The sequence below is a fragment of the Podarcis bocagei genome (assembly GCF_964188305.1).
Source record: "Podarcis bocagei genome assembly, chromosome: 4".
Taxonomy (NCBI): domain Eukaryota; kingdom Metazoa; phylum Chordata; class Lepidosauria; order Squamata; family Lacertidae; genus Podarcis; species Podarcis bocagei.
In genome coordinates this window covers 16,962,647-16,986,510 of record NC_138128.1, presented here as the reverse complement: position 1 = coordinate 16,986,510, position 23,864 = coordinate 16,962,647, and the positions used below count along the sequence as shown (strand labels likewise).

The following is a 23,864-nucleotide window of genomic DNA, read 5'->3' as shown; positions in this document are numbered from 1 at the left end:
GCTGTATTGATTTATCCCCTCCCCTCATTTAAAAGCCATGTGGATGGTTCTTTTCGTTCAACAACAGCAAACATAAAAAGCCACTGTTGTTGCCGAAAGTATTTTGCTTTGCAGTGCTTCATGGTAAATCCATTCTGGCTTAATGGTAAAACATGCCAAACTGGGATCTTATGCTGAATGAGGTTGTAAGAAAGGACCTGGTGAACTATATGAAAGAAACATTTAATTAAACCTATACTTGAAACAAAAAAACTAGTGCCTTAGTTTGCTTTTTACAACCTTACTCCAAGTCATTTTTTTCCTTATAGATTGCAAGCATGTCATTTTTCATCAATAAACAAGTAGTCTATTCTACAGACAATCCCAAATTTGTACCCTCAACAAGTATGCATGGAAGTGTTACCTTTATTCATCTTTCAGAAAGCTGTGAGGCTAAAAGCCTCACCAAGGATGCCATGAATTTGTGTTTCTTCCCCACAGCTTTTTAAATAAAAATGTTTCAATACAACAGGAATCTAGAAGCACTTCCTGTGTACTATATTGGCCCCAACTTCAGCATATTCTTCCTTGGATATCCACATCTCCTGGAAGGCAGAGAGAGAAGCAAGGATAGATCCTCCCATCCAGACAGAGATCTTCCTGTCAGAAGGTGCTTGGACCATCACCTCTGTGTCCTTGGGAGCCATACGAATCAACTCCTTTGTGAGGCGATCAGAAATGCCAGGAAAGAGACTTGAACCACCAGAAAGCAGTATGTTGGCATACAAAGTGGTCCTCAAATCGATATCACATTTCATTATAGTGTTGAACAGCAGTTTATCAATACCTGGGGCTTCCATGCCAATGTTAGATGGGCGAAAGAGGGTTTCAGGGCAGCGGAACAATTGGTTGTGGATTTTAATGATTTGCCCATCAGGCAATTTCCAGGTTTTCTCAATTGAAGTAGGTTTCTTAGCCATCTCTTCCTCAGGGTTCAAGCACACGTAACACAGAGCCTCCTTGATGATTCGCACAATTTCCCTCTCAGCTGTGCTCACCAACGCAATGCCGCTTTCCCTCAGGATCCTCATGAGATATTCTGTAAGATCCCGGCCTGCCAGGTCAAGCCGAAGAACAGCATGAGGCAAGCAGTAGCCCTCAAATATCGGGACAGTGTGGGTGACGCCGTCGCCAGAATCCATCACACAACCTGTTGTGAGGCCTGCTGCGTAGAGTGCCAAGACAGCCTGGATGGCCACGTAGAGAGCTGGTGCCTCAAATTTTTCAAAGAGCAGCTTTGTCATTTGTTCACGGTTGGCCAGTGGGTTGAGTGGTGCCTCTGTTATCAGAGCTGGTCTTGTGCAGGAGTTTAACCTTAATTCATTATCATAAACGTGCTTCCATATTTTCTCCATGTCAGGCCAGGAAGTGACAATTCCATGTTCCACTGGATATCTATAGAAGAATAAAATAAGATGGTGGTATTATATTATCATAATCTGTCATGCCCAAAACCTTTAGCATTCCCAGCTTTAAAATGCAGCATGCCTATGTACCCTTGTGAAAGCACATAGCAAACTTCTTGTACTACTAAATTTGCCAGCATCTTATGTACTCTCTATGTATTTCATGTGCAAGTGTATGTAAAAACACATTGAATCAGAAAACAACCAAAGTGCTAAGTGTGTCTAGTGTTGCACTTGAATCTGGAACATCAGGTTTCAAATTCTTTATCAGCTATGGAGTTCATTGGGTGACCTTGGGCCAGTCACTAACTCTCCACCTAAACTACCTCTTAGGGTTGTTGTGTGGATGAAATGGAAGGGAAGGAGGAACCATATATGCTGCCTTGAGGATAACTGTAGTAAATGAAAATAAACCCCTCATGAAGAATGTGGCTCCATGCCTGAATCAGAAGCAGTTTCAAACTTTTTATTTTACTGTCATGGATTTAAGGATTCATTTCTAGATTGATTGATTTTACTTATACGCCACTTTCTCACAACAAACTATGCTCAAAGCAGCTTACAACAAACATTCAAAACATTAAATACACAACATATGGAACATGTCAGTTAATTCAAAATACAAAAATCAATTTAGCAAACACAGAATAAATTCAGCATTCCCCCCCAATACCCTAATTTAGGCTCAAAGCAAACACAAAAGTTAACCAACAATAAAATTTCTGATATAGATGACATACAAGCAGGGCTCCCACATCTCCTGCAGAGGAGGCTGGCAGCACCAAAAGGCTATTGTCAGGCAGAGCAATGGTGGCAAGTCTCTTCTCCAGCCTCCTGGAAGTGCCAACTGCAGTTGCAGGTCTTATTGAACTTCAATGTACACATCAGCAGCCTGCCATAAATGCTGTTCAGTAGGGAAGAGTCCTCTGACCAGGTCAGATGACATATAGCTGAATCCCATATCCTTACTCCAGAGGAGACTGACAGCAGCAATGCACTAAAATGCTGAATGCATTTACCATACATGAGAACTTCATTTTTTAAAAAAATGCCAACTGATGTAGAAATGTGGGGAACTGAATTTAAGATTGGAAAAACTAAAAACTGAGCAAAACCAACATTGATAGATTCACCCATCCCTCATGGGCCCTAGCTAATAAACCTTGGGAACTGTACCTGTGCCAGGGTGCTTCTCGATGGGGTGAGGTATCCATGACTGTTAAGCCAATTTCATTTGTAATATAGATGTGTACCAAAGTCTTTAAAGTGCCAGCCCTTCTACCACCATTTTAAACACAGTATGAGAAAACAAAGCCTAACTGATTTTAGCTACCTTATGTCTATCTCGTATGTGTGGTGGAGTTGAGGTGAAAAGTTCAGTGTGAAACTGGATACACTGCAAACCATAGAGGAATGCTCCAGATAACCATCAATCCATTATAAGCTTTGAAACTCACTCTACCCTGTTACTAGGCATTGCATTGATGGGACCATGACATTTCCAGAACAAATTGCACCCGGACTGTAGATTGCAAAATTGGCTCTTTCCCCCCTGAGTCTGGCCATTTTGAATTTGACTATGAATCTTCTGCAAATAAGTCAATTTGAATGTCAGGTGCTTTTACCTGTGAACTAGTCCTATTCATTTATGTTGACCTAATTTGCTAATTAGTGCAGTTAGATGACAGCCTAAATTTTGAATCCTAAACACATTAACAGAAGCCATGTTGATGTAGGGCTTCCACACACTGGCTTCAGCCTACAAAATTTGGTTAAGCCTATAGCAGTGGGACTTTTCATAATTTACCAGACTCATGCACTTGAATAAAATTTCAGGACAACTCTTTGGATCTGGACCATTGTGTTTCTTATTATGAAACCCTCCCAAAACCTGTTTATCCGAATAAGACTATTTTGGCTTTGTTAATTTGGAAAAAGATTTCACACTGCTCCTGTATAGGATATAGAAGATATAGAAACATGATTAGTTGCACCAACAGGGTAAAGAACAGCTTCTATCCGTGGGCTGTTAGGCTGCTGAATGAAAAGATAACAACAGGGCAACTGACTTTCGGGTTTGGTGGGTGTGCGTCAGTAAATGAGGGGAATTAAGACTAAAAGAGCTGAGTGGGGGGTGCTCGTGTAATCTCACTGCATACAAGTTGTACAAGTGACAATAAAGTATTTAAATTTCAATTTCAATTATATGTAAAAAATAAAAATAAGAAAGTAGCAATCAGTGAATAACCTTAAGATTTTACGAAATGTAGTCTTTGTCAAAAAGGGAAATGTAAATTTCAGTTGTATTGGGAGGCTAAGTATTTACAATTGAGCAGATATCCTGATGTAATAATCACTGATCCATTTTGACCTCTAATTTGTTCGTTTTCAAGAGTGACTCACAGCTGCAGATAAAGGGATGCAGCTGTTTCAGCTGGTGGGCGCAGCCCCTCTCTCATTGCTCTTAAACCCCTCCTCCTGGCCATTTCCCCTGATGCCACTGTCCTCCTCCATGGGCTGCTCCTATCCTTTTTTTTTGTAACCTTCCATGGGCCACATGCTATTTGTGACTGGAAGAAAAGGCAAAAGTGGGTGGAGCAATAAATGCAAACATTTGCCTTTAGCTAGTTTCTGCACACATTGACACACCTTCTCTCAGGAAAGCAAGAGGCATTATCAGAGTTAAAGGGCACATTCCAGCCAGGCAAAAACACTCAATGCCTGTGTGCAGCAGGGCCAGTGAGGGGGGTGTTCTGGGCAAAGTCCCAGGGGCCAGATAATAGAGACTTGGAGGGCTGCATTTGGCCCCCAAGCCTGAAATCACCACCACCGTTCTACCCTATTGTGACCCTATAGCCTTCATGAGCCTGAATCACTTTTGGCATGAACTCGCCACTCCCCTTCTGTGTACCATCCCAGGCCACTTGTTTCCCTAGACACCTCCACTCCTAAGAAACTAGCGTAGCCAATATGTATTGCTTCCCTACGGTTCAAAATCCCCCACGTCTTCCAAGCACCTGAGGGAGAGGATCCCTCTCTTGGCTTGCGCTTCATCTCCAATGTAGAAGTCCTTCTGGCCAGCGCCCAACATCACAGACTTGGCCTTGGGGCGGCCTATTAGGTTGGTGAAGATGACACGCGGTTCCTTGTCCCCAGCCACGCCAGCCTTGAGCAGACCTGAGCCATTGTCTATCACCACAGCTGGTGGCAGCTCACCCATCCCTGAGAGTTGGTTCTGCTTCTGCCTAGTTCCTGAGCGGTGGTTCCCTGAGTGATGGTTCTGCTGCTGCCTGTTTCTGCTCAGGGCACTTGACTCTCAGTGGGCTTGTCTTATTTTGGGGGAAGAGTAAGGCTAACAATCTTCCCAGGCATGTGTGGCTGGCTCTATTGTGACTTAGATGTTGCTATGATACCCTCTCCTGAAGCTTTGTAAGGCTGTGAATATCTATATGACTAGGAAATGGGGAAGGATTTTTGTTTTGTTTTGCTTTCTGTGCACATACCGTGAATCATTATTCCAAGCCTCAAGAACCCAGTGGGAGCTGATACATACAATAAGGGAATAAGGGTGAACAGCGCACTGCCCCACCAAGTTGTCAATAATAATAATAATAATAATAATAATAATAATAATAATAATAATAATAATAATAATAATATTTTTTTATTTATTATTTATACCCCACCTATCTGCCTGGGTTTCCCCAGCCACTCTGGGCTGCTACCTTCAGCCAGCCCCCATTATGCAATATAAGCAAAAACAAGACTATGTTCTTAACTGTTAATGATTTTTTGTTGCAAACTGCTATACGTAGTTCAGTAGTGTCAAGCATGAAGCTTCTGGGACAAAAGGGATTCCTATGCCTGGGACTACTTAGAGAGTAACAAATACCGGTACATTTGAAATCGTATCAGGCCCTGTTTAGCTTTGCAAATGTGCTAGCAGTTTTATTGCTGCACCACTAGGAGGCAGCATGAGCATACTTCGTGTTATTTGAACAACACGTCCTGTCTCCATAATTCAGCTATTCTTGGGGCAGAAATAAAGTTACAGTGATCCAGATTTGCGTTTTGTTTTATGCATCTGTTTACTTATTTGTAGATTTTTCTATGAATGAGAGAGCTGTAAAGGTGTTAGGGGAAGGTTCATCTGCTGACTAACATGCTCAGCATATAATGCAGATTTTCATGACCCACAAAGGAGAAAAGAAATGAACAAGGTGTGACATGATGAAGGACGGACAACCAACCAACAGTTCCGCACAGAATAACCCTAAATTTACATAGTCAGAATTAAGTTCCAGTGAGTTCAATTAGAAGCTCTGTAGTCTCGAAATTTGCTGAGTGCTTGTCAGGCTTCTGGGTGCAAGCCTCTACCTTGGTCCACTGCAATGTTCACCTGCTAATTTCTTAAGGGGCTTGCAGTAGGTTATGCCTAGCTACCTGTAGTTGGATAAAATCACCTTGTGAATGTGTTCTTCACGGCTGCCCAAAACTTCACAAATTCCTCTATTCTGGAGGATCACCTCCTTCCTGGTCACAGTGCCTTAATTTCTTTGAATGTTTGTGATTTATGCAGTAGTTCTTAAAATAATTTATTAGCTGCTTTCCAAGTCCTCAGAGAAGAGAGGCACCGCAGGAGAATTTCAATAACGTTTTTCAAAACCGTGAATTTGGTACAGTATATTTTTTAAGAACAATGCAGTTTTGGAGATCAAGGTCAATTCAGGCTACTGTCTATGCACACTTAACTGGGAGCAAGCCCAACACAGAATGCATCTGAGAGTATAACTCACGAGGAAACATACCGAAGATTGAGCTGTCAAATCTTCCTGCATGGACATGGGTGATTGATCTCCAATGATTTAAAGGAAGAAGTTCTTTTTTAAAAAGTTTATGTTTCCGCCCGGTTTCGAACCGGGGACCTTTCGCGTGTTAGGCGAACGTGATAACCACTACACTACGGAAACCTGAATACGAGGACATCTGCTTCCTCTTCCTCCAGTAAGTACAATTGCTGTTAATTTCAGATGTGCGTCCTAAACAAATAGAGCAGATTTAATTTAATTAAAGTGGGGGGTTTTGTTATGGGAGAGCTAATAAGCACAATTTCCACAATTAAGATCCCTGGCAAGGTTTTACCTTCTTATTCGGCTTGTGGAGATATATACGTATAAATTAGCATACATCAGGCAACCGCTGGGTGGTGGGGTCTGTCGCAGCAATCCCCTGACAAATGCATTGGTCGTTAAAGCTAGAAAAGAGACAAGAGCAACCTTAGTTTTAACTGTAACCCAGCCTCCCCCCCACTCCCGGCATGCTGGCCGGCACAGACAGGAGTTGTAGTAAGCCCTTTAGAAATATATGCAATCATAAGTAGAAGGAAAAAAACCTCAAAAGCTGCCATTGCAATGATCTGCTCTTTTCATTTAGAACGCACACCTGAGATTACAGCAATGGTACTTACTAGGGAAAGAGGAGGCGTGGTGAGCTGTATGCAAGTTTCCGTAGTGTAGTGGTTATCACGTTCGCCTAACACGCGAAAGGTCCCCGGTTCGAAACCGGGCGGAAACAGAATTTTTTAAAAAAAAAATATGTATACACTATTGGACATCAGCATATGTCCACACAAGGAAGATCTGACAGCTCAGTCTTTGGCATGTTTCCTAGGGAGTTGTAATCTCATTGCGTTCTGTGTGGGGCTTGCTCTCCATATGTTTCGGAGTTCCGCGCATATCTGTCTTTGGGCTTGACTATTTAGGATTATAAATATACTTTTGGAATTCAGTATTAAGTACCATGTATTGTGCTGATGTTTCTATTCATTCGCCCGTTGAGCCACAGGCATATATATAGAATAATTTCAAACGTTTTCATATAGAGGTTTCCGTAGTGTAGTGGTTATCACGTTCGCCTAACACGCGAAAGGTCCCCGGTTCGAAACCGGGCGGAAACACGCAAGTTTCTTTTTCTTGAATTTATTTATTTTGACCCGTTTATATTACGGATTTGGGATTACACTTTATTCGCTGCCAAAACGTGTTTTATTTAGTTCAATATGAAATTGCCTAATACTGGATTGTGGAGGGAGGGGGCAGAACTGGCTGGTAAATCTATTTCAGATTAACCCGAGTGTGCATTTGTAACCGAACTTTCAACATATCACTTTATATCTGCAGCCATTAGGGCCACATTGGAATCACATTTCCTGCAAAACAGCATTTAAGTGGCCGTTATGTATCTTGATGGCAGTCCAGTCTCGGGATTTTCATTTATTTATTTCCCTCTTCTGCCCAGCATTGCAGTGCCTTCAGCATAAAAACCGCAATAAATGTTGAGAAAAATTATCTTATGCAGCTTTGCGGGTGAGGGGACATTCCTTTGCGTGCTCTGCTGATACCACCTACTTCCTAACAAAGCCTATTCCGATCCGTTCTCATTTCATTCTGTCCTTGGCACCCAAGCAGTTAACCTCGGCGAGGCACTTAGGAACTACATTTCCCCTCACGCTGAGGAAAAACTCGACCGCTGGCAGAGTTCATTTTTGGTGCTAGGCATCATGGGAAAGGTAGTTTTGTCAGGGGAGGTGGGAGGGAAGAAGTTCCCGGCCGGAACCTAATTCGGCCCCTCCCTCCATTTCCACCTTATTCCCCCCCCTCCCCTCCCGCCGCCACTCTTTAGTTGCCGGAGTTCATTTGAGAACGGAAGTGAGATTTCGGCCGCCGGTGCGGGTCGCGTCATCATAAAATGGCGGACTGAGGTGAACAAGGTTCCGCGTCCCCCATCCCCCCACCCCACCCCTGCCCCTTTCCAGGTGTGTTTCCCCCTAGTAGTTCTGAGGGGAGGGAAGAATGGGCAGTTGGGCGGGACCAATCTGGCGCGGGGGGGGGGTTCGGGTAGTGGAGAGAAAGGGTGTTTTTTATGTGAGGAAAGATATACAGGAGGTGTATAGGAAGGGCTGCCTCGACGAAGTGCAGGAGGAATGGGGCAGCGCAGAGGGCGGGGGGGGGCAGGGCTGGGCCAGTAAATGTGCGGAGTGGTCCTCAGACAGTCAAATCTGGGGGGCGGGTGGAAAGGGGCGCTCCTCGCCCGCAGTCAATTCGTTGGCAAGCGTCTGTCCCGAGCCTGGGGTAGATCAGTCGGTAGAGCGTGACGCTCTTTATCTCAGGGTTATGTTTTGAACCCCATGTTGGACAAAAAGATTCCTGCCTCCATTTGGAGGGGGTTGGACTAGGTGACCGTCGGGGTCCCTTTCAGCTCTGTGATTCTAGGAAGTAGAGCTGCCATCCTAAGCACGATTATATCTATTTATTTCATCCAATTTATAACCGGAGGACTGGTCATACAGACAAACCCGCCAAACCCCTCCGAGTGATTTGCAAAAAGAATTAATAAGGAACCGGAGCCACTGAACACAATGGTGACTGTTGCCCCCAAAGCGCTGAGTGAGCTTGTTGGGAAGAGGCATATTTGGTGTAAGATTACAACATGCAAGTGCAGTTGTGTACACGCTTAGGGTATAGCCGCCAACTTTCCCCTTTTCTTGCGAGGAATCCTATTCGGAATAAGGGAATTTCCCTTTAAAAAAGGGAAAAATTGACAGCTATGGCTTGGGGTCATCTAAGCAAGCTGGGAGGAATTTACCTGCTAGCTGAGCAGGCTGAAATTTACAGTTCAGTTGTGATGGTAACTGGATTGGGCCATGTTGCTCTCCACTCTACAGTATGGGAGCAAAATGATGTGCTAAATGGGTGGTAGAATTGATATAAGTTTTCAGGAGTAGGCTGGCTGAGGTTATTGGGGGGTGTCGGTAACCATCCTTGACAGACTTGCGCTTGGTTGGACTGAAGGCTGGAAGGTTGGTGATCATGATATATGTACTGTATATAGATAATTGGGTAAAGGGAGAGCGATTTATAGGGATTCTTCTCCCCCCCCCCATTGATATAAGTGATTGTGTATACTGAAGGAGAGTTAAATTATCTGTGGTGGTTTGAGTGTGTAGTTTCAGACAAAGGCAGTGGTCTGTGAACACTCCAGAATAGTTACATACTGGATTTCTTTTTGTCTTTGGGGATTGTTGAATTGGAGCCCAATTCATATTTTACAATGGTTCTATTTAGGAAGTACTTAAGATTGTTTATTTTGAGCATTTGTACCCCACTGTTCAGCTGAAAAGGCTCCCAGAGTAGCTTACCTACAGTCAGTTATTCTGGACTGGAAACTACATCTAACACACCTGTAAATATGTGTGTTCTATATGCAGCATATCCATGCAGATTTGCATCCGATTGGAGCTTTATCCTAGCAATTTATATTTGGATGCCATATTATTTTCTTTATGGATGTGCCTTCTTTGTAGGAACTACACACTATATGAGTAATAACTATAGATAATAGTTCTAGTTACAGGTAGGTAGCTGTGTTGGTCTGCTGTAGTCAAAACAAAATTAAAAAAATCCTTCCAGTAGCACCTTAGAGACCAACTAAGTTTCTTATTGGTATGAGCTTTCATGTGCATGCACACAAAAGCTCATAACCAATAACTCTTGAGGTGCTACTGGAAGGAAATTTTTAATATGGAAAAATAGCTATGAGATACTAATCTTTCATTCTTGTCAGAGTATACAAGGCCTACATGATGCAGTCTGGGACAAAAAAACCCCCACTGAAATGAGGGACATCAAATTTTCAATAAGCTATCATATAAAAATGATAGTTGTGACCCAAACCAGTCTGTAAAATTTAATAATCTGGTTTTAGTGACAAGTAACAGGATGTTACTGCATGTGATGCTATTCATATAATTTGTCCTTAAGTGCAGGATTGCTTAAAAGTTTAAGATCGTTGAGTGGGAACTATAGTACATCTATATTCTATTCTGGGCCTGGCATACTGATACTAAATATGTTCCTTTGCCTTCTCAGACCAAAGCAAGGAAGCTGTGTCTCAATACCCAAAATGCAGTATTCCCATCACTGTGAGCACCTACTGGAGAGACTGAACAAACAGCGAGAGGTGGGCTTCCTTTGTGACTGCACCATCGTTATTGGTGAATGCCAATTTAAAGCTCACCGAAATGTTCTGGCTTCCTTTAGCGAGTACTTTGGGGCTTTTTACAGGGATACTTCGGAGAGTAACATATTTTTGGATCAGAATCAAGTGAAGGCTGATGGATTTCAGAAACTTCTGGAGTTCATATATACAGGAGATTTAAACCTTGACAGGTAATACAATAAGGCTGGGCATTTGTCTGCAGAGTATTCAAAATAAGACATTCACAGAGAACTAAAAAGACAGGTTGCTGCCTGATGGCTTGCAATTTAAGTAGACATGTCACAAATGGAGCAAGGACAAAGAGGTCAGAAAATACAACTAGGATATGCTAGGATAATACCACCCACCTGATAGTTGATGTCGCTGTGGTTTCAGGCTCCTCATTCAAGGGAGTAACTGTTTCATAGGCCAATATTATAACATAAAAAGAGGCAAACACTAATTCTAGTTTTGCCAGAGATTATTTATGGGAACAGTTTCTCACCCTAGCGTTTCCTTGCCCCCCCAGAGGGGTATAAATAGCAAATGGAAGGGAACTGAGGGCTAAACTATAAGTGATGCCCTTGAGTGCATTATTTTACTTTCAGAAATGACCAGCATGATCCACCAGATCCAGATCATGACCCTGGTTTAGGGGGCTTCAGCTCTTTATTCCTTGTGCCTGCAATTTACACAGAATACAGTTCTCATTGGACTGTGATCATTTCGGGCCTGCACTGCCTCTGTTTTAGTATTATACTGCAGCCTCAGTTGTTGCATTGCAAGCAGCTGCTTAAAGACGTTCCCTATTTCCACACCCTCCCTCCCTAGGGACACAGGTGGCACTGTGGTCTAAACCACTGAGCCTCTTGGGCCTGCTGATCAGAAGGTTGGCAGTTTGAATCCACACTGTGGCAGGCAGGTAAACGGCGTTTCCATGCACTCTGGCTTCTTTCACGGTGTTCTGTTGCCTCAGAAGCAGTTTAGTCATGCTGGCCACATGATTTGGAATGCCGGCACCCTCAGCCTGAAGCGAGATGGATGCTGCACCCCATAGTCGCCTTTGACCGGACTTAACCATCCAGGGGTCATTGACCTTACCTTTTTTATTACCCTCCCTCCACTATGCATATCAGCCATTTTCTTCCATGCATCCTGAGGCAAAGGCAAAAGTTATAAGAAGTAAGGGGTCACTGAGGTGACAGAAAAGGTAAGCAGAATTAGAGGCTTTTGCAAAGACTATTCTTGCCTGAGTCAAGACACAGGGAAATTGTGAAAGGAGGGGTGGGGCTTTTCGTGAATTTCAGTAGATGTCCTGGTTGTGAAGGAAATGGGCTTAAGGGGACTTTTGTGCAGCAGCAACGAACCTGTGGGTGAGACCAGTGTTACTTGTCCTTTGGTTTTGACCAGTTTCAAAATACAAACACTTGATCATTTTCAAAATATTAGCATTACTGACTGGTCTTGAGATGTGGTGGCTCATACCTAACACCTTTCCTAGGATTTAATATATTTATTTAAATCAAGTTCTTTAGTTCTCATGTTTTATTATGGAAATCTTATGTTTCTAATAACCTGGTTATAAACTGCATCTGAAGGGCACCTTTTGAATAGTGGGATCTGAACCTGAGTCTCTGTTGTGCAAATTAGATGTTCAATCACAGCACCACACTGGAAAAGAGCAGTGGTTGATGAACTCTATTAAATTCAGCTTTTAAACTAGATTATTTTTTAAAGGAATATGTAATACATTTGAATTATTTAAAAATATGAAAAAATTCCAGTCTAAATTATAAAAATCTAATTGCAAGCTTCATCAGTTTCTATCCACTTAGTATTTATACTAATTCTATAAGACAGCTTGTTTTCTTCAGTTGGTACATTCCCATTTAACCTTTTTCCCTTGCAGCTGGAATGTTAAAGAAATACATCAGGCTGCCGACTATCTCAAAGTGGAGGAGGTGGTCACTAAATGTAAAATAAAGATGGAAGACTTTGCTTTTATTGCTAATCCCTCTTCTACAGAAATCTCTAGTATCACTGGGAATATTGCATTGAACCAGCAGACTTGCCTGCTAACCCTTCGTGACTATAACAGCCAAGAGAGATTGGATGCCCCTTCAGTGGACACGGTGCAGTCCCCAGTCTTAATAGCAACCGCAGGGAAAAAATCTGTTCAAACCAAAAAGCGAAAGAAGGCCTTCAGCTCTCCCAAAAACCTGCCAAACAAGCCAGCACAATATCCAAGTGATGCTGCAGAGAACTCTGCAGTGGAGATGTTTTTAGATGCAAATAAGCTCGCCACAGAGATCACGGAGCAAGCTGCCCAAGGTGGGGATAATTCTGAGCTGCAGCTTACACCTGTGGTGGAGAGTGAAACCTTTGCTGCGCAGGAGATCCTTGTCCAGACGATGACTATGAAGTCCAAACGGGGTAAAGCGCAGCAGGATTGTGCTTTGAAGGAGCACTGCTTGTCCAACATCGCCAGTGACAAGAACTCTTACCAGCTGGAAAGCTCGGGAGAGGAACTGGATCCGAAATACCCCAAGGCCAAGCCAGTGTGTAACACCTGTGGCAAGGTGTTTTCCGAAGCTAGCAGTCTGAGACGGCATATGAGGATCCACAAAGGAGTCAAACCGTACGTGTGCCAGCTCTGTGGGAAGGCCTTTACGCAGTGCAACCAGCTGAAAACACATGTAAGAACCCATACAGGTAGGCTCCTTGCTTTGTGTTGGGAGTTGCCTCTTGCTTTCCCTTCTTCAGTATTGTGGGTTGATAGTTACTTTTGAATGATTATGGCAATATTGTGAGTGGAATATTCTTTACTGCCAGTGTTTTATTTTTAGCTGTTATCAAATTTGTACAATTACCATTTTTTAAGATTTTTTTTTTCTACACTGGCATTGCAGGGGACTACTTTCTTCCACATCAAGTTACAAATACCCATAGCTTGCTCATTTATTCAAACCATAAAGAGCCATATCTGTGTGATAGAGCACATGCTCTGCCTGCATAAGGTCGATTCCTGACATATCTAAGCAGGGCTATGGAATACTCCGGTCTGAAACCTAGGTGAGCCAGGGTCTATCAGGGTACAGTAACAGATGAAACAGTGCTCAGTATAGGTCAGTTTCATATGTTCATTAACCATATTAGGCATGGATTGTGTGGTTGTACACCATAAACCATATTCATTTTCTTTTGCCTATAGTACAAGCCTGCAGACTTGTGACCAAGCAGCCATGTGTGGCACGTTACTGCTGCTGGCTTGATAAACACCCATTTCTTGGTGCCCAGCTGCAACTACAAAGGCAGCAGTGTTAACATACCTCTGCCAGGCGGTATGTTGATGTGCTCGGCTTGGTGACACACAAGTTATGTTGGCAGGCTCTGGTTTAAGCATTAAGTTTACCATTTGCCACAAAAGAATTTAAGAGACAATCGGTTTTTTGTGTTTACCATTTTGGTAGTCTCTTTAAACTGTTTGTTGTGGGAGCTGCATCATCATCATCATCATCATTTATACCCTGCCCATCTGGCTGGGTTTCCCCAGCTACTCTGGGTGGCTCCCAACAGAATATCATTATTAATAATAAAAGCAACAACATCAAACATTAAAAACAGGGCTGCCTTCAGATGTCTTCTAAAAGTCAAATAGTTGTCTTATTTCCTTGACATCTGATGGGAGGGCGTTCCACAGGGTGGGCACCACTACTGAGAAGACCCTACCGAGAATATGTAGTCTCTACTTCCATACTTTTCTCATATACACTTAGAATAAAAATAATAATGTGAACTTCCTACATTTCCTTTCATCCTGTGGGAACCAATGATGACATTTGCTTTTGAACAGGTATTTCTGATGGAATTATCAATAAGCTAATAAGCCCATCAAAGCAGACTCTTTCTTTGTTTCTTTTTAGTCTTGGGAGAACATGGTGCATTTTAGTAATTCAAATGTGGCAGTGATTATTTATTAAATTTATATCTTGCTGATTCTCCCAAAGGCTATATTTATATGCCATTTAATTGGGGAAACAACTGCTTATGAAATTAAAGGAACACTTAGATAGCTGCCATATATACATTGATGGTGACTCTGAGACACCATGGGGTAAATGTGTTATCTGAAAATGGTCAAAATGGGAAGGATTCTAACTTAAAAAGACAGTACCTAGAGCTCCTGAACATTTGCCATTGTTTGTTTTTCGTGTGTGTGTGTGTGTGTGTGTGTGTGTGTGTGAAGAAGTCTCCTAGCATCTACATTATTTTTTCAGCCATTCAGAGTAATACCAGCATTTCATCTGTCACCAGTGATAGATGTCGATTTCCAATTGTTTGCTAAACATTGAAAAAAGGCTACTTAGTAAGTTCATGGCTGAGGTGAGTCTTGAACCAAGGACATCCTGAGATGCCAGCTGCTGTGCCACACTAGCTAACATTAATGTTGGCTGGTTTGGAATAGTTATTTAGGGCCCTACCAGCTTAAATTTAGACACGGTCGAGTAGTCTTTGACATACTTTCCCTTTATTCCGAACTTTGCCCCCATCCTCTGGTTTGCTGTCACTTCTCATCTGAAAAACCTCATCCTTCACAAGACCCTGCTAAAGCAAGCAGCTCAATTCTCTACACAGGTGAAAAGCCATACAAATGTGAACTCTGCGACAAAGGTTTTGCTCAAAAATGCCAGCTGGTTTTCCACAGCCGCATGCATCACGGGGAGGAGAAACCGTACAAGTGTGATGCCTGCAACCTGCAGTTTGCAACCTCTAGCAATCTGAAGATTCATGCCAGGTGAGTAAAAGGACCTCATCTGAAACTGACCGCTTAAGTTAGGGAGATTAGTTCTCCCCCCATGCATTCCGAGAATGCATATGGGTATACAATGTGAAGGGGGCACAGGCTGTGTGCATGCACACCATCTGTACCCGTAGTTTCCTTGTCCCCTCTCTGACCTTCACACATTGAATGGGAAAGTCTGAAGGCGGATACTTCCTGCTTTCAGCTGAGTGTGTGGATAATCCTTCCCATGGTCACAAATCCTGATAATGCAAGGGTTCCCATTCAAGGGGAGGACTCTTAAGTACATTCACCTGAGCACACAATCCCCCTTCGGACCTTCCTGGTCAATGCAGGAAAGTTGGGGGTAGAGCCAACTGGAACATGGAACATTGGAGCGTAGCCTGACATCCCTTTTGCTATTTATGCCTGCATGTGTTCTTTGACGGTTTTAATAAGGCTGTTGTCCAGGGAAACTGATTGGTGCACCAATAGAATCTAACCAGCTCCTTTCCTTTAAGGAAGCACAGTGGAGAAAAGCCATATGTCTGCGATAGATGTGGGCAGCGATTTGCACAGGCAAGCACACTGACATATCATGTGCGGCGACATACAGGAGAAAAGCCGTATGTCTGTGACACCTGTGGGAAAGCCTTTGCAGTCTCGAGTTCACTCATCACTCATTCAAGAAAGCATACAGGTGAGATCCAGAGTGGAAGACATGAGATAGATGTCGCAACCAAGTTTGCATGGAGTGCTATAGATATGGAATAGGAAGAGTATGGCTTTGTAGGGCAGTGCAACAGGCAAGAAAATCTGCAAATTGTAAATGAGTTGACCTGTTCTTGCCTGCTTTATTGCCTGCTGAGCAGAACACCATGATAAGCCCAGCTTTCAGTTGGCAACCATGCCACTTTGAACACACCTGATATTAAAAGCTAAGGCGGGGTGGAGATAGTTAGACTGTTTGAGAATACCAGATGCTTTAAATGTTAAATGAGGTGCTTGAGGTCAACAGCAGAGCTCAGCAAAAGAACGCATGCTTTGCATGCATGATTTCCTAGAAATCTCCCATGAATGAAGCTTAGGCAAAATCTCAGAGATGCTTTAGAATTGCTGCTAGTCTGGGTGGATGTATGTGTGATGTATATGAATCAGACCTTCCAACTGGTGAGCCCAAGGGGCTCAGTGGTTTAGACCACAGCGCTACCCGCATCCGTGCCTACTAATAGGGGAGACTGAAGTGCATCCATACACTTGAGATTTCATGATGTCTTCACATGCATTGTTGCTAGGTCGTGTACTGAGTTCATCCACTTCTTTTTCTCTATAGGAGAGAAACCTTATATATGTGGAATTTGTAGCAAAAGCTTCATTTCTTCAGGAGAGCTCAGCAAGCATTTTCGGTCCCATACAGGTTAGTTTTCAGACGTGCTCCTCCCTCTTACCTTTTCCATGCCTTGTATGCAGGTATGTGCATACTCAAAGTCATTTAATATCAAATAGTTAAACGATAGTATACTACACATAATCTAGTTTCAATTAGCATGATCCTCCTACCTACCTTTCTAATTGCCTGTCTGTATTAGAAGGGCCATAACTTAGAGGTAGAGCATCTGCCTTGCAAGGAGGAGGTCCTAGGTTCAATTCCTGGCATCTCCAGGCAGGGTTGGGAGAAACTTCTGCCTGAAATCCTGGAGCTTCTGCCAGTCAGTGTAGACAATTCTGAGCTAGATGGACCAACAGTCTGACTTTGTATAAGGGAGCTTCCTATATGTATGTGAACTGGGGATTATGATCTTTATATGTAATTCTCTAATAAAGAATTGTGAAATGATAGCATTTCCACATTAAATGTGCTCTTGTCCTCTGATATTGGACACCAATTTTGAAGGAACCGAAAAGCTTTATGCCTGAGGATCAAAGTCACTTTGTGACTTGTTATTTCCCAAACATGTAGAACAGCCTTAAGCAACTTTGCCATAAAAACCTGGGTGGAGTTTGAGATGCAGTGGCTATAGAAACTTGTTTTTGGTTGTGGGAAGCCCTGGTTCAGATCCTAGGATTGCACTGCACATCTGTGAAGTCTAATTGACAATTTTTGTTGAAGGTGAAAGACCATTTATCTGTGAGCTGTGTGGAAACTCCTACACAGATATAAAAAACCTAAAGAAACACAAAGCAAAGGTTCATGCGGGTAAGTGCTGGTTATTTAAGAACTAATATCTACTACTCCTAGAATCATAGGTAAAAAGGTTAGCTGTTCAGCAGTGCTATCCAAAGACAAACTTAGCCACACTAAAATGGTGGATTCTTTGGACTGTGCCTCAGTATGCTCTGTGGTTAACCTAGGCTCCTAAGTGCTGCCAATGGGAGACCCGCTACCCTTTGTCAAGAGTGCCAACTGTGTACGTTAGTAAAGTGATGAAGGAATGGCATTGCTGAACCTGCCTAGGTACATGTTTAGTTACCCTACTAGCTGTCATGTATGAAGATGCACTTGGCTTTAGAGGGCAGATACCTGAAATGAGCTAATCTAGTACCAAATTCTGTCATAATGAAAATACTGGTTTTGAGGTGGTGGTTCTGAGATTCTCCCTCCCTCCACCCAAATCTGTAATGAGATTAGTCCTTGAGGTCAGGGCCATCAGCCATTCAGTTATCAAATTTTGCTGATAATTCTTGTAGCCCAACTGTTTTGTTTTCAGGTTTACAGTAAACCTCTATGAAGGCTTGAAGACTAGTAAATAGTAGTGAGTGTCCTTGAATCGTTTGCAGGGGGAAATCATCTCTTCCTGTGTCTTCCTGTGCACAACTTTTAGCAATGAACGCAATTTTAGTTCTGTTTGCTTTCACAGGTTCTGAGAACCCCCTGGATCCCATCACACTTGACCATTCCTTCAATGATCAAGACTCCATTCCAAATGAGAAAAGCCCTTTGCTGGAATCTGCTGATGTGAAGCCTTCAGATATAGCATTACCTCTCCCCTTTGGAACAGAGGACCATCAAGTTCTGTTGCCTGTCACAGATAGCCAGTCACCCCAGTCAGACACACTTCTGAGGTCTACCATCACTGGCTATTCAGAACCTCAGTTTATTTTCCTCCAGCAGTTGTATTGACATCCTGCACATGATGAAAACTCGCAAAAAACTTTGGCCACGAGAGCTTCTTTGGTAAAGGGAACGTAATCATGCAAGCTGTTACTGAGCTGGACTTCATATGGGTTTCAAATAGGGACATTTGAAAATGCACCTGTTTTTCTTCCGTTTATTTTGTTACTCTAGAACAATGGTTGCCATTCTTTTTGTCATGTAGCAAAATCAGGATAGAATTACAGTGGTACCTTGGGTTACATACGCTTCAGGTTACAGACTCTGCTAACCCAGAAATATTACCTCGGGTTAAGAACTTTGCTTCAGGATGAGAACAGAAATCGTGCAGCGGCGCAGCAGCAGCAGCAGGAAGCCCCATTAGCTAAAGTGTTGCTTCAGGTTAAGAACAGTTTCAGGTTAACAACGGACCTCCGGAACAAATTAAGTACTTAACCCGAGGTACCACTGTATTGTATTTCTAGAAGATAGATACTTCCTTTTTTTCTTTAGTAACACATGCCTTAAGAATTATCAGTTCATGCTGGAGGTCTCCTTCATTGTTCATGCAGAAGCTAATTCTATGTAGCCAAGATGTTTGATCCGTGTCGTCCCCCCTCCACCACATTGGCTTTCTTCAAAGTGAAGATTGCAGATGTGCATGATTTCTCTATTTTGTGTAGATTTTGGTTAGTGATGAGGAAGGGCCAGAAACTATATGTGAGCATTAAAACTGTGTCCCAATGCCTGGAAATCTTTAGTAAATTCCCTAACTTTGGATATTTTTGTAGCTGTTGCCCCCTACACAGTTTTGAATGTATTTTAATAGCTATAAGGATTTTAAACTTTTTATTTACAAGAAGAAATGAAAGTTGAGATTCTCAGGAAGCTAGATTCTGTACCCAGCACCATATTTCGACCCTTTCTCACACTCCTCAGCAGATCTGCAGCAAACGCACAACCTTCCGAATATGCAGCTGTTTTATACAGGGATTCAGATTCTTGTAGTTACGATCAATGTTGGATTAGTTTTCTGTTGAGTGATTTTTAGGAAACACTTATGAAGTGGTTCTTGGCCTTCAAGTTCAGTATTGTAGGACATGGAAATGTCCATGTTGTCTCATCATTTTACAGTGCAAATACCTTCTTTTTCTATTATGTAACAGCACCTTGTCGTTCAAGGTTTCATATTTCTCGCCTTCTGAAGTTCTGGGATTAGAAAGAACGGTCAGTTTTGTTGCAGTGTCAGTGGGAAATCTTCCTTCAGAAGGCTCCCTCCCCAATGAAAGGGGGGCCTGTTTCAGATCAGGAAGATCAAAGCAGCTTAAGGAGAGTGCAGGCAGTGGTAGAGTGTTGGCAAAAATGGTTCATGGGAAGAAAACAAACACACTTGGCTATGATAAATCAAGCCCCTGCCCGTTATAAATTCTAATGTGCCCTGCAAAAAGGGACAGAAAAACGGAAGCCTCGTTTGCAAGTAAGAAACATTTTGAGAAGCTGGAGGACAGGTTTTTGCACAGCACTACAGAAAACATTTGTTGGATCCATATTTTAGAGGAAGTCTGATGGCTCTAGCAAGTTACTATCCCGACAAGTCTAGGATTCTGTTCCCAGTTTTGGCTAGTAAGATGCTTTCCAAGAAATTTGGCATACCGTGTATAGTTCTGGTCTCCTCGCTGCCAAAATGATATTGTAGAGTTGGAAGAGGTTCAGAAAATGTGGAAGGGCTGAATAGAGCGACTCTTCTATGAAGAAAAGTTGCAGCATTTGGATTTTTTTTTTTTAGTTTAGTGCAAAGGCAAGTAAGAGATGGCATGATAGAAGTTTATAAGATGGTGCATGGCATGGAGAAAGAGGATGGAGAAAAGTTTTGCTTCTCTCATAACAGAGTTTGTGGATATCCGGTGGAGCTGAATGTTGGAAGATTCAGGACAGATAAAAGAGAGCATAGCGCATAGTTACACTATGGACCTCACTCCCATAGGAGGCAATGATGGCTACCAGCTTAAATGGCTTTCAAAGAGGATTGGAGAAATTTACGGATAAGGCTATTTGATGGCTACGCTCTGTATCCATGAGCAGAGGCAGAAACATTTCTAAATGCCAGTTGCTAGAAAACTGCAGGAGTGGGAATTACTCTTGTGTTTGGGTCCTGTTTGTGGGTTTTCCACAGGTATTTGGTTGACCACTGAGAAAAGGGTCCAGCAGGCTTTTACGTTCTTAAGCGCCGCAGCAGGGCCTGATGAAGATGGCTATCCCTTGTTTGTTCCTAGCTTTTGATAATTGGAGGTATACTGCTTCTGAGTACAGAGGTTGCATTATCAGCTGTTGTATCTAATAGATATTGATGGTCCTATTCTCACTCAATTTCCCTGGAGGTGCTCTGAATTAAGTATGCAAAGTGGAAGTGTCGGAATAAATGGATGGTTATTTTTAGTGGTTCATCGGCATCCATACGAGATCACTTAAAAGTTCCAAGTTATACACTCTGAACACCCAAAAAAACTTTTTGATCTCCCACAAGATTTTTTTTTAAGTCGAAAAAGCAATTTTATCATGTAGCTCAGCCAGTTACTATTTACTGTGCTGCTTCATAGGCTCTGCTTCCTAGTCTGTTGGGTGTTTAGGAAGCAACAAGCCAGGTGGCCTGATGGGATAGAAAAATACCCTTGTAGGGTGCAGTTGTAGAGCTTATCCAGTGCAACAAATGCAAGTTCAGTGTAGAATATAAATAATGAGTTGCCTGTTATGGAGCCAGTTTGGCACTGAAGAGTCTTGAAGCAACCAGCTAGGAAAGAGATAAATTCCAAGATCTGTTTGGGACGGGTTAGTGGTGTCCCCTGGAATAGGGCCGCATGTATGCTGCCCAAATTAAACGCATTTCTGTAGAAAGGTCACCAAATTCCAACATCGGAATACAAGGAGCTATTTCACCCAACATCTTCCCAGTGGTTCCTCTAGCCTGGCAAGCAAGTAGCAAGAGCCCTTAATCATCGCTGCAGCTTCTGTCTCTCTTAACTGCATGCCAGCTATTGAACCTGGTTTAATATGCAAAACATACTCTTTGCCATCTGATTGTCTTGCCAATGTTTTCAAGATATTTGGTGACTTTTTGGCATGAGTGAAACCGAGATAAATGGGGGAATGGTTTGAAGCTGTCTGCAAGCATTTCTCTGTAGTTGGAGGGGGGGTGTTATATTTGGAGAGAAAGGCTGTAGCTTAGTGGTGGAGCCCATGTTTTGCATGCAAAAGGCCCCAGGTTCAATCCCTAGCATCTCCAGAGAGGGCTGGGAAAGAACTGTCCAAAATCCTTTAGAGCTACTGCCAGTCAGTGTAGACAATACTGAGCTAGATGGACCAATGATATTAGCCAACTTCCTATGTTCCTATTCGAGCTAGAAATCCCCTTTCCCCCTATGATGCTTCAGAAACCATACCCCATGCCTGATATGCATGCTTGCCTAGTAAATCCACAAGGTATTCAGAATCCTCAATAGCCTCTGACCCTTGCTTCCACAGCTTCAAGAGAGGTAGCAGCGCATGTCAGATAAGACCATCTTGTAGCAGCCCAAGTTCTGTCCTCTTAGGCCACAATGCAAAGACTTCAGCACAGCAGCAGGCTGTTCACCTGTATCTGCTTTTGGGGATACTCTTAACCTCTGCTCTAATTAAAGCACTTAGCAACTCTTTTGACACGGTTGGGGGAAGAGAAAGCGGGTTGCATCTATGAGTTTGACACCAGTTTCCCCCAAACAGGTGATCAGCTGCTGGAGCTGATCTTCTTTGTATAGTGTTGGAGTATTATGCATGTGACTCCATGGGGGTTAGTTATGGTTGTATCTTCTTTTCCACACCATTTTCTCCAGCCACTTGCTTTTTTGATGAGAGAAATTAAAAAACACACATCAAAACCCTAAATTTTGTTAAGACCTGATAGTACTAAGTTGCTGTTAGCACAAATGGGCTGTGTCTTCTGCAAAATATTCCGGACCTATTTCTTCACAATATGACTGCAACAGCTAACCATCTTCTTGAAAAAAAGCATACTGTAGTGTATGCATATTTGATATGAATGTTTTCGCAATTTTTTTGGTGTCATGGTTTTGGACTTTTAAAAAACCTGTTCTTAGATTTATAGTAGACCTTACTTAGTTATTTAATATTTATAAAGATGTTTTACTTTGTAGAACTCATTTGTCTTTTGTACATGAATATATTTTTTAAGAAACCATTGTTTGACCCCTCTTATAACACTACACAGGCTCTGGGAGAGCTAGAATCTATTGCAGCAATAATTGAATAAACAGCGCTTTTTCTTTCTAAACTGAAGTGTTTACCTGTTATATCAAGAAATCCTGGGCTGTTAAGCTAGAGTGACCTCTTAAAAATACTTATTCATTAAATCCTGACCTACTGATAATAAAATACAGTAGTTAAAGAGTGTGATCAGCTTGGTTCTATGAAAGTTGCATCTTAGTAAGCAATATAGGGGTATGTTACACACATTCTTTCTGTCGTTTATTGCTCCTAAGTTTTGTTTGGGAGTTTCAAGCTTTCCTGCAGTCATGAGTCGCTCAGCATGGAGACATGTTTAAGAGAAGGGAATACTTAAAGCTTTTTTTGGTTCTTGGAATGTTACTACTAGTTCTGGCACCCTAACAATTCCAAGACTGGACATTCTGAGGAGCTGTTGTGAATCCTCTCTGGTTTAAATTATTTCCAAAGTACTTTGTCATGGGTGTTTGTGTGTATGTAGCTCACCTCCTGCTTTTATACTCCCTTCTGAGAGATTATGTACATAAATTTGCAACATTTTAATGTTTAGACCTGAATAAAACTTTGTTTTGTAACCCTTCTTTGTTCCTCTTGTTGCTCATTTAGCTATAAATAACTGAAGGAAACAAGTGGTTTGAAAGAGCTTCGTCCCAGAATGATCTATGAGTGAGTCCTAAGCAAAAGCACAACAATAATTTGACAGGAAAGTAGAATAATGTCTTACAGTGGTAAAGTACATTCTCTTATTGCTTTGACTGTAACAGGCTTTTTCCTCAATCCCATTTAATACCATTGTGGACAGCAGCTAAAGTAAATCAAAGAAACTCTGGCATTTTGGTCTCGTGTTTTGAAAGTGAGTTATTGGGGAACATTGGTTTATAGAGACTTATATAAACATTACCATTGTGCGGTCGGCTGGTTTCTGCACATACACAGCCAGGCAAGGAAGAAGCATTATCAAAGAGTACAAGTAGGTATGGGGAACCTCTGGCCACTCGCCATGCTTGCTGGGGCCGATGGAACTTGTAGCTCAGCAACATCTGTAGGGGCAAAGCTTCCCTATACCTGTGGCCAAGAGCACATTTCAGGCACCCAAAAACCCTGAAAGGACCTGGGGAGTGGGGGTGGGGAGTGGCCAGATTAGAGAGGCCTAGAGGACTACATTTGGCCCTGATGCTTAATGAGAAGGGTGCCTGCGACACTGCCAGAGGTCTGGTTCACACATCTAAATATGCAA

The 23,864-nt window shown here is 42.4% G+C and overlaps 2 protein-coding genes across 5 annotated transcripts; one reads left to right on the top strand and one right to left on the bottom strand.

Annotated features, from left to right (window-relative positions):
* Positions 1-387: 387 nt before the first annotated feature.
* Positions 388-4,807, bottom strand: ACTRT3 (actin related protein T3). 2 transcript variants are annotated; one of them, XM_081190559.1, is made up of 2 exons: positions 4,463-4,807; positions 388-1,434 (listed from the first exon to the last, which is right to left on the bottom strand). In XM_081190559.1, exons 1-2 carry the CDS (start codon positions 4,663-4,665, stop codon positions 516-518), a joined length of 1,122 nt encoding a protein of 373 aa, XP_081046685.1. In that variant the 5' UTR covers positions 4,666-4,807; the 3' UTR covers positions 388-515. The 2 variants fall into 2 exon arrangements, with proteins under 2 accessions (XP_081046685.1, XP_081046686.1); XM_081190560.1 differs by having other exon boundaries at positions 4,662-4,801.
* Positions 4,808-8,106: 3,299 nt separating this feature from the next.
* Positions 8,107-23,207, top strand: MYNN (myoneurin). Of its 3 annotated transcripts, none has more exons than XM_081190271.1 (8): positions 8,107-8,205; positions 10,373-10,672; positions 12,391-13,193; positions 15,117-15,276; positions 15,783-15,961; positions 16,595-16,678; positions 17,372-17,458; positions 18,120-23,207. In XM_081190271.1, the coding sequence occupies exons 2-8, from the start codon at positions 10,407-10,409 to the stop codon at positions 18,380-18,382; spliced, it is 1,842 nt and encodes a 613-aa protein (XP_081046397.1). In that variant the 5' UTR covers positions 8,107-8,205; positions 10,373-10,406; the 3' UTR covers positions 18,383-23,207. The 3 variants fall into 3 exon arrangements, with proteins under 3 accessions (XP_081046397.1, XP_081046398.1, XP_081046399.1); XM_081190272.1 differs by having other exon boundaries at positions 8,180-8,259; XM_081190273.1 differs by having other exon boundaries at positions 8,187-8,205; positions 10,373-10,463.
* The last annotated feature ends 657 nt before the right edge of the window (positions 23,208-23,864 follow it).

Excerpts from the sequence above, each read along its gene's own strand:
- ACTRT3 (XM_081190559.1), bottom strand. The coding sequence starts at position 4,665 with ATGGGTGAGCTGCCACCAGCTGTGGTGATAGACAATGGCTCAGGTCTG. Across the intron at positions 1,435-4,462 it reads AGAGGGATCCTCTCCCTCAG|ATATCCAGTGGAACATGGAA; the intron begins GTGCTTGGAAGA and ends ATTCTTCTATAG.
- MYNN (XM_081190271.1), top strand. The coding sequence starts at position 10,407 with ATGCAGTATTCCCATCACTGTGAGCACCTACTGGAGAGACTGAACAAA. Across the intron at positions 15,962-16,594 it reads TCATTCAAGAAAGCATACAG|GAGAGAAACCTTATATATGT; the intron begins GTGAGATCCAGA and ends TTTTCTCTATAG. Across the intron at positions 16,679-17,371 it reads GCATTTTCGGTCCCATACAG|GTGAAAGACCATTTATCTGT; the intron begins GTTAGTTTTCAG and ends TTTTTGTTGAAG.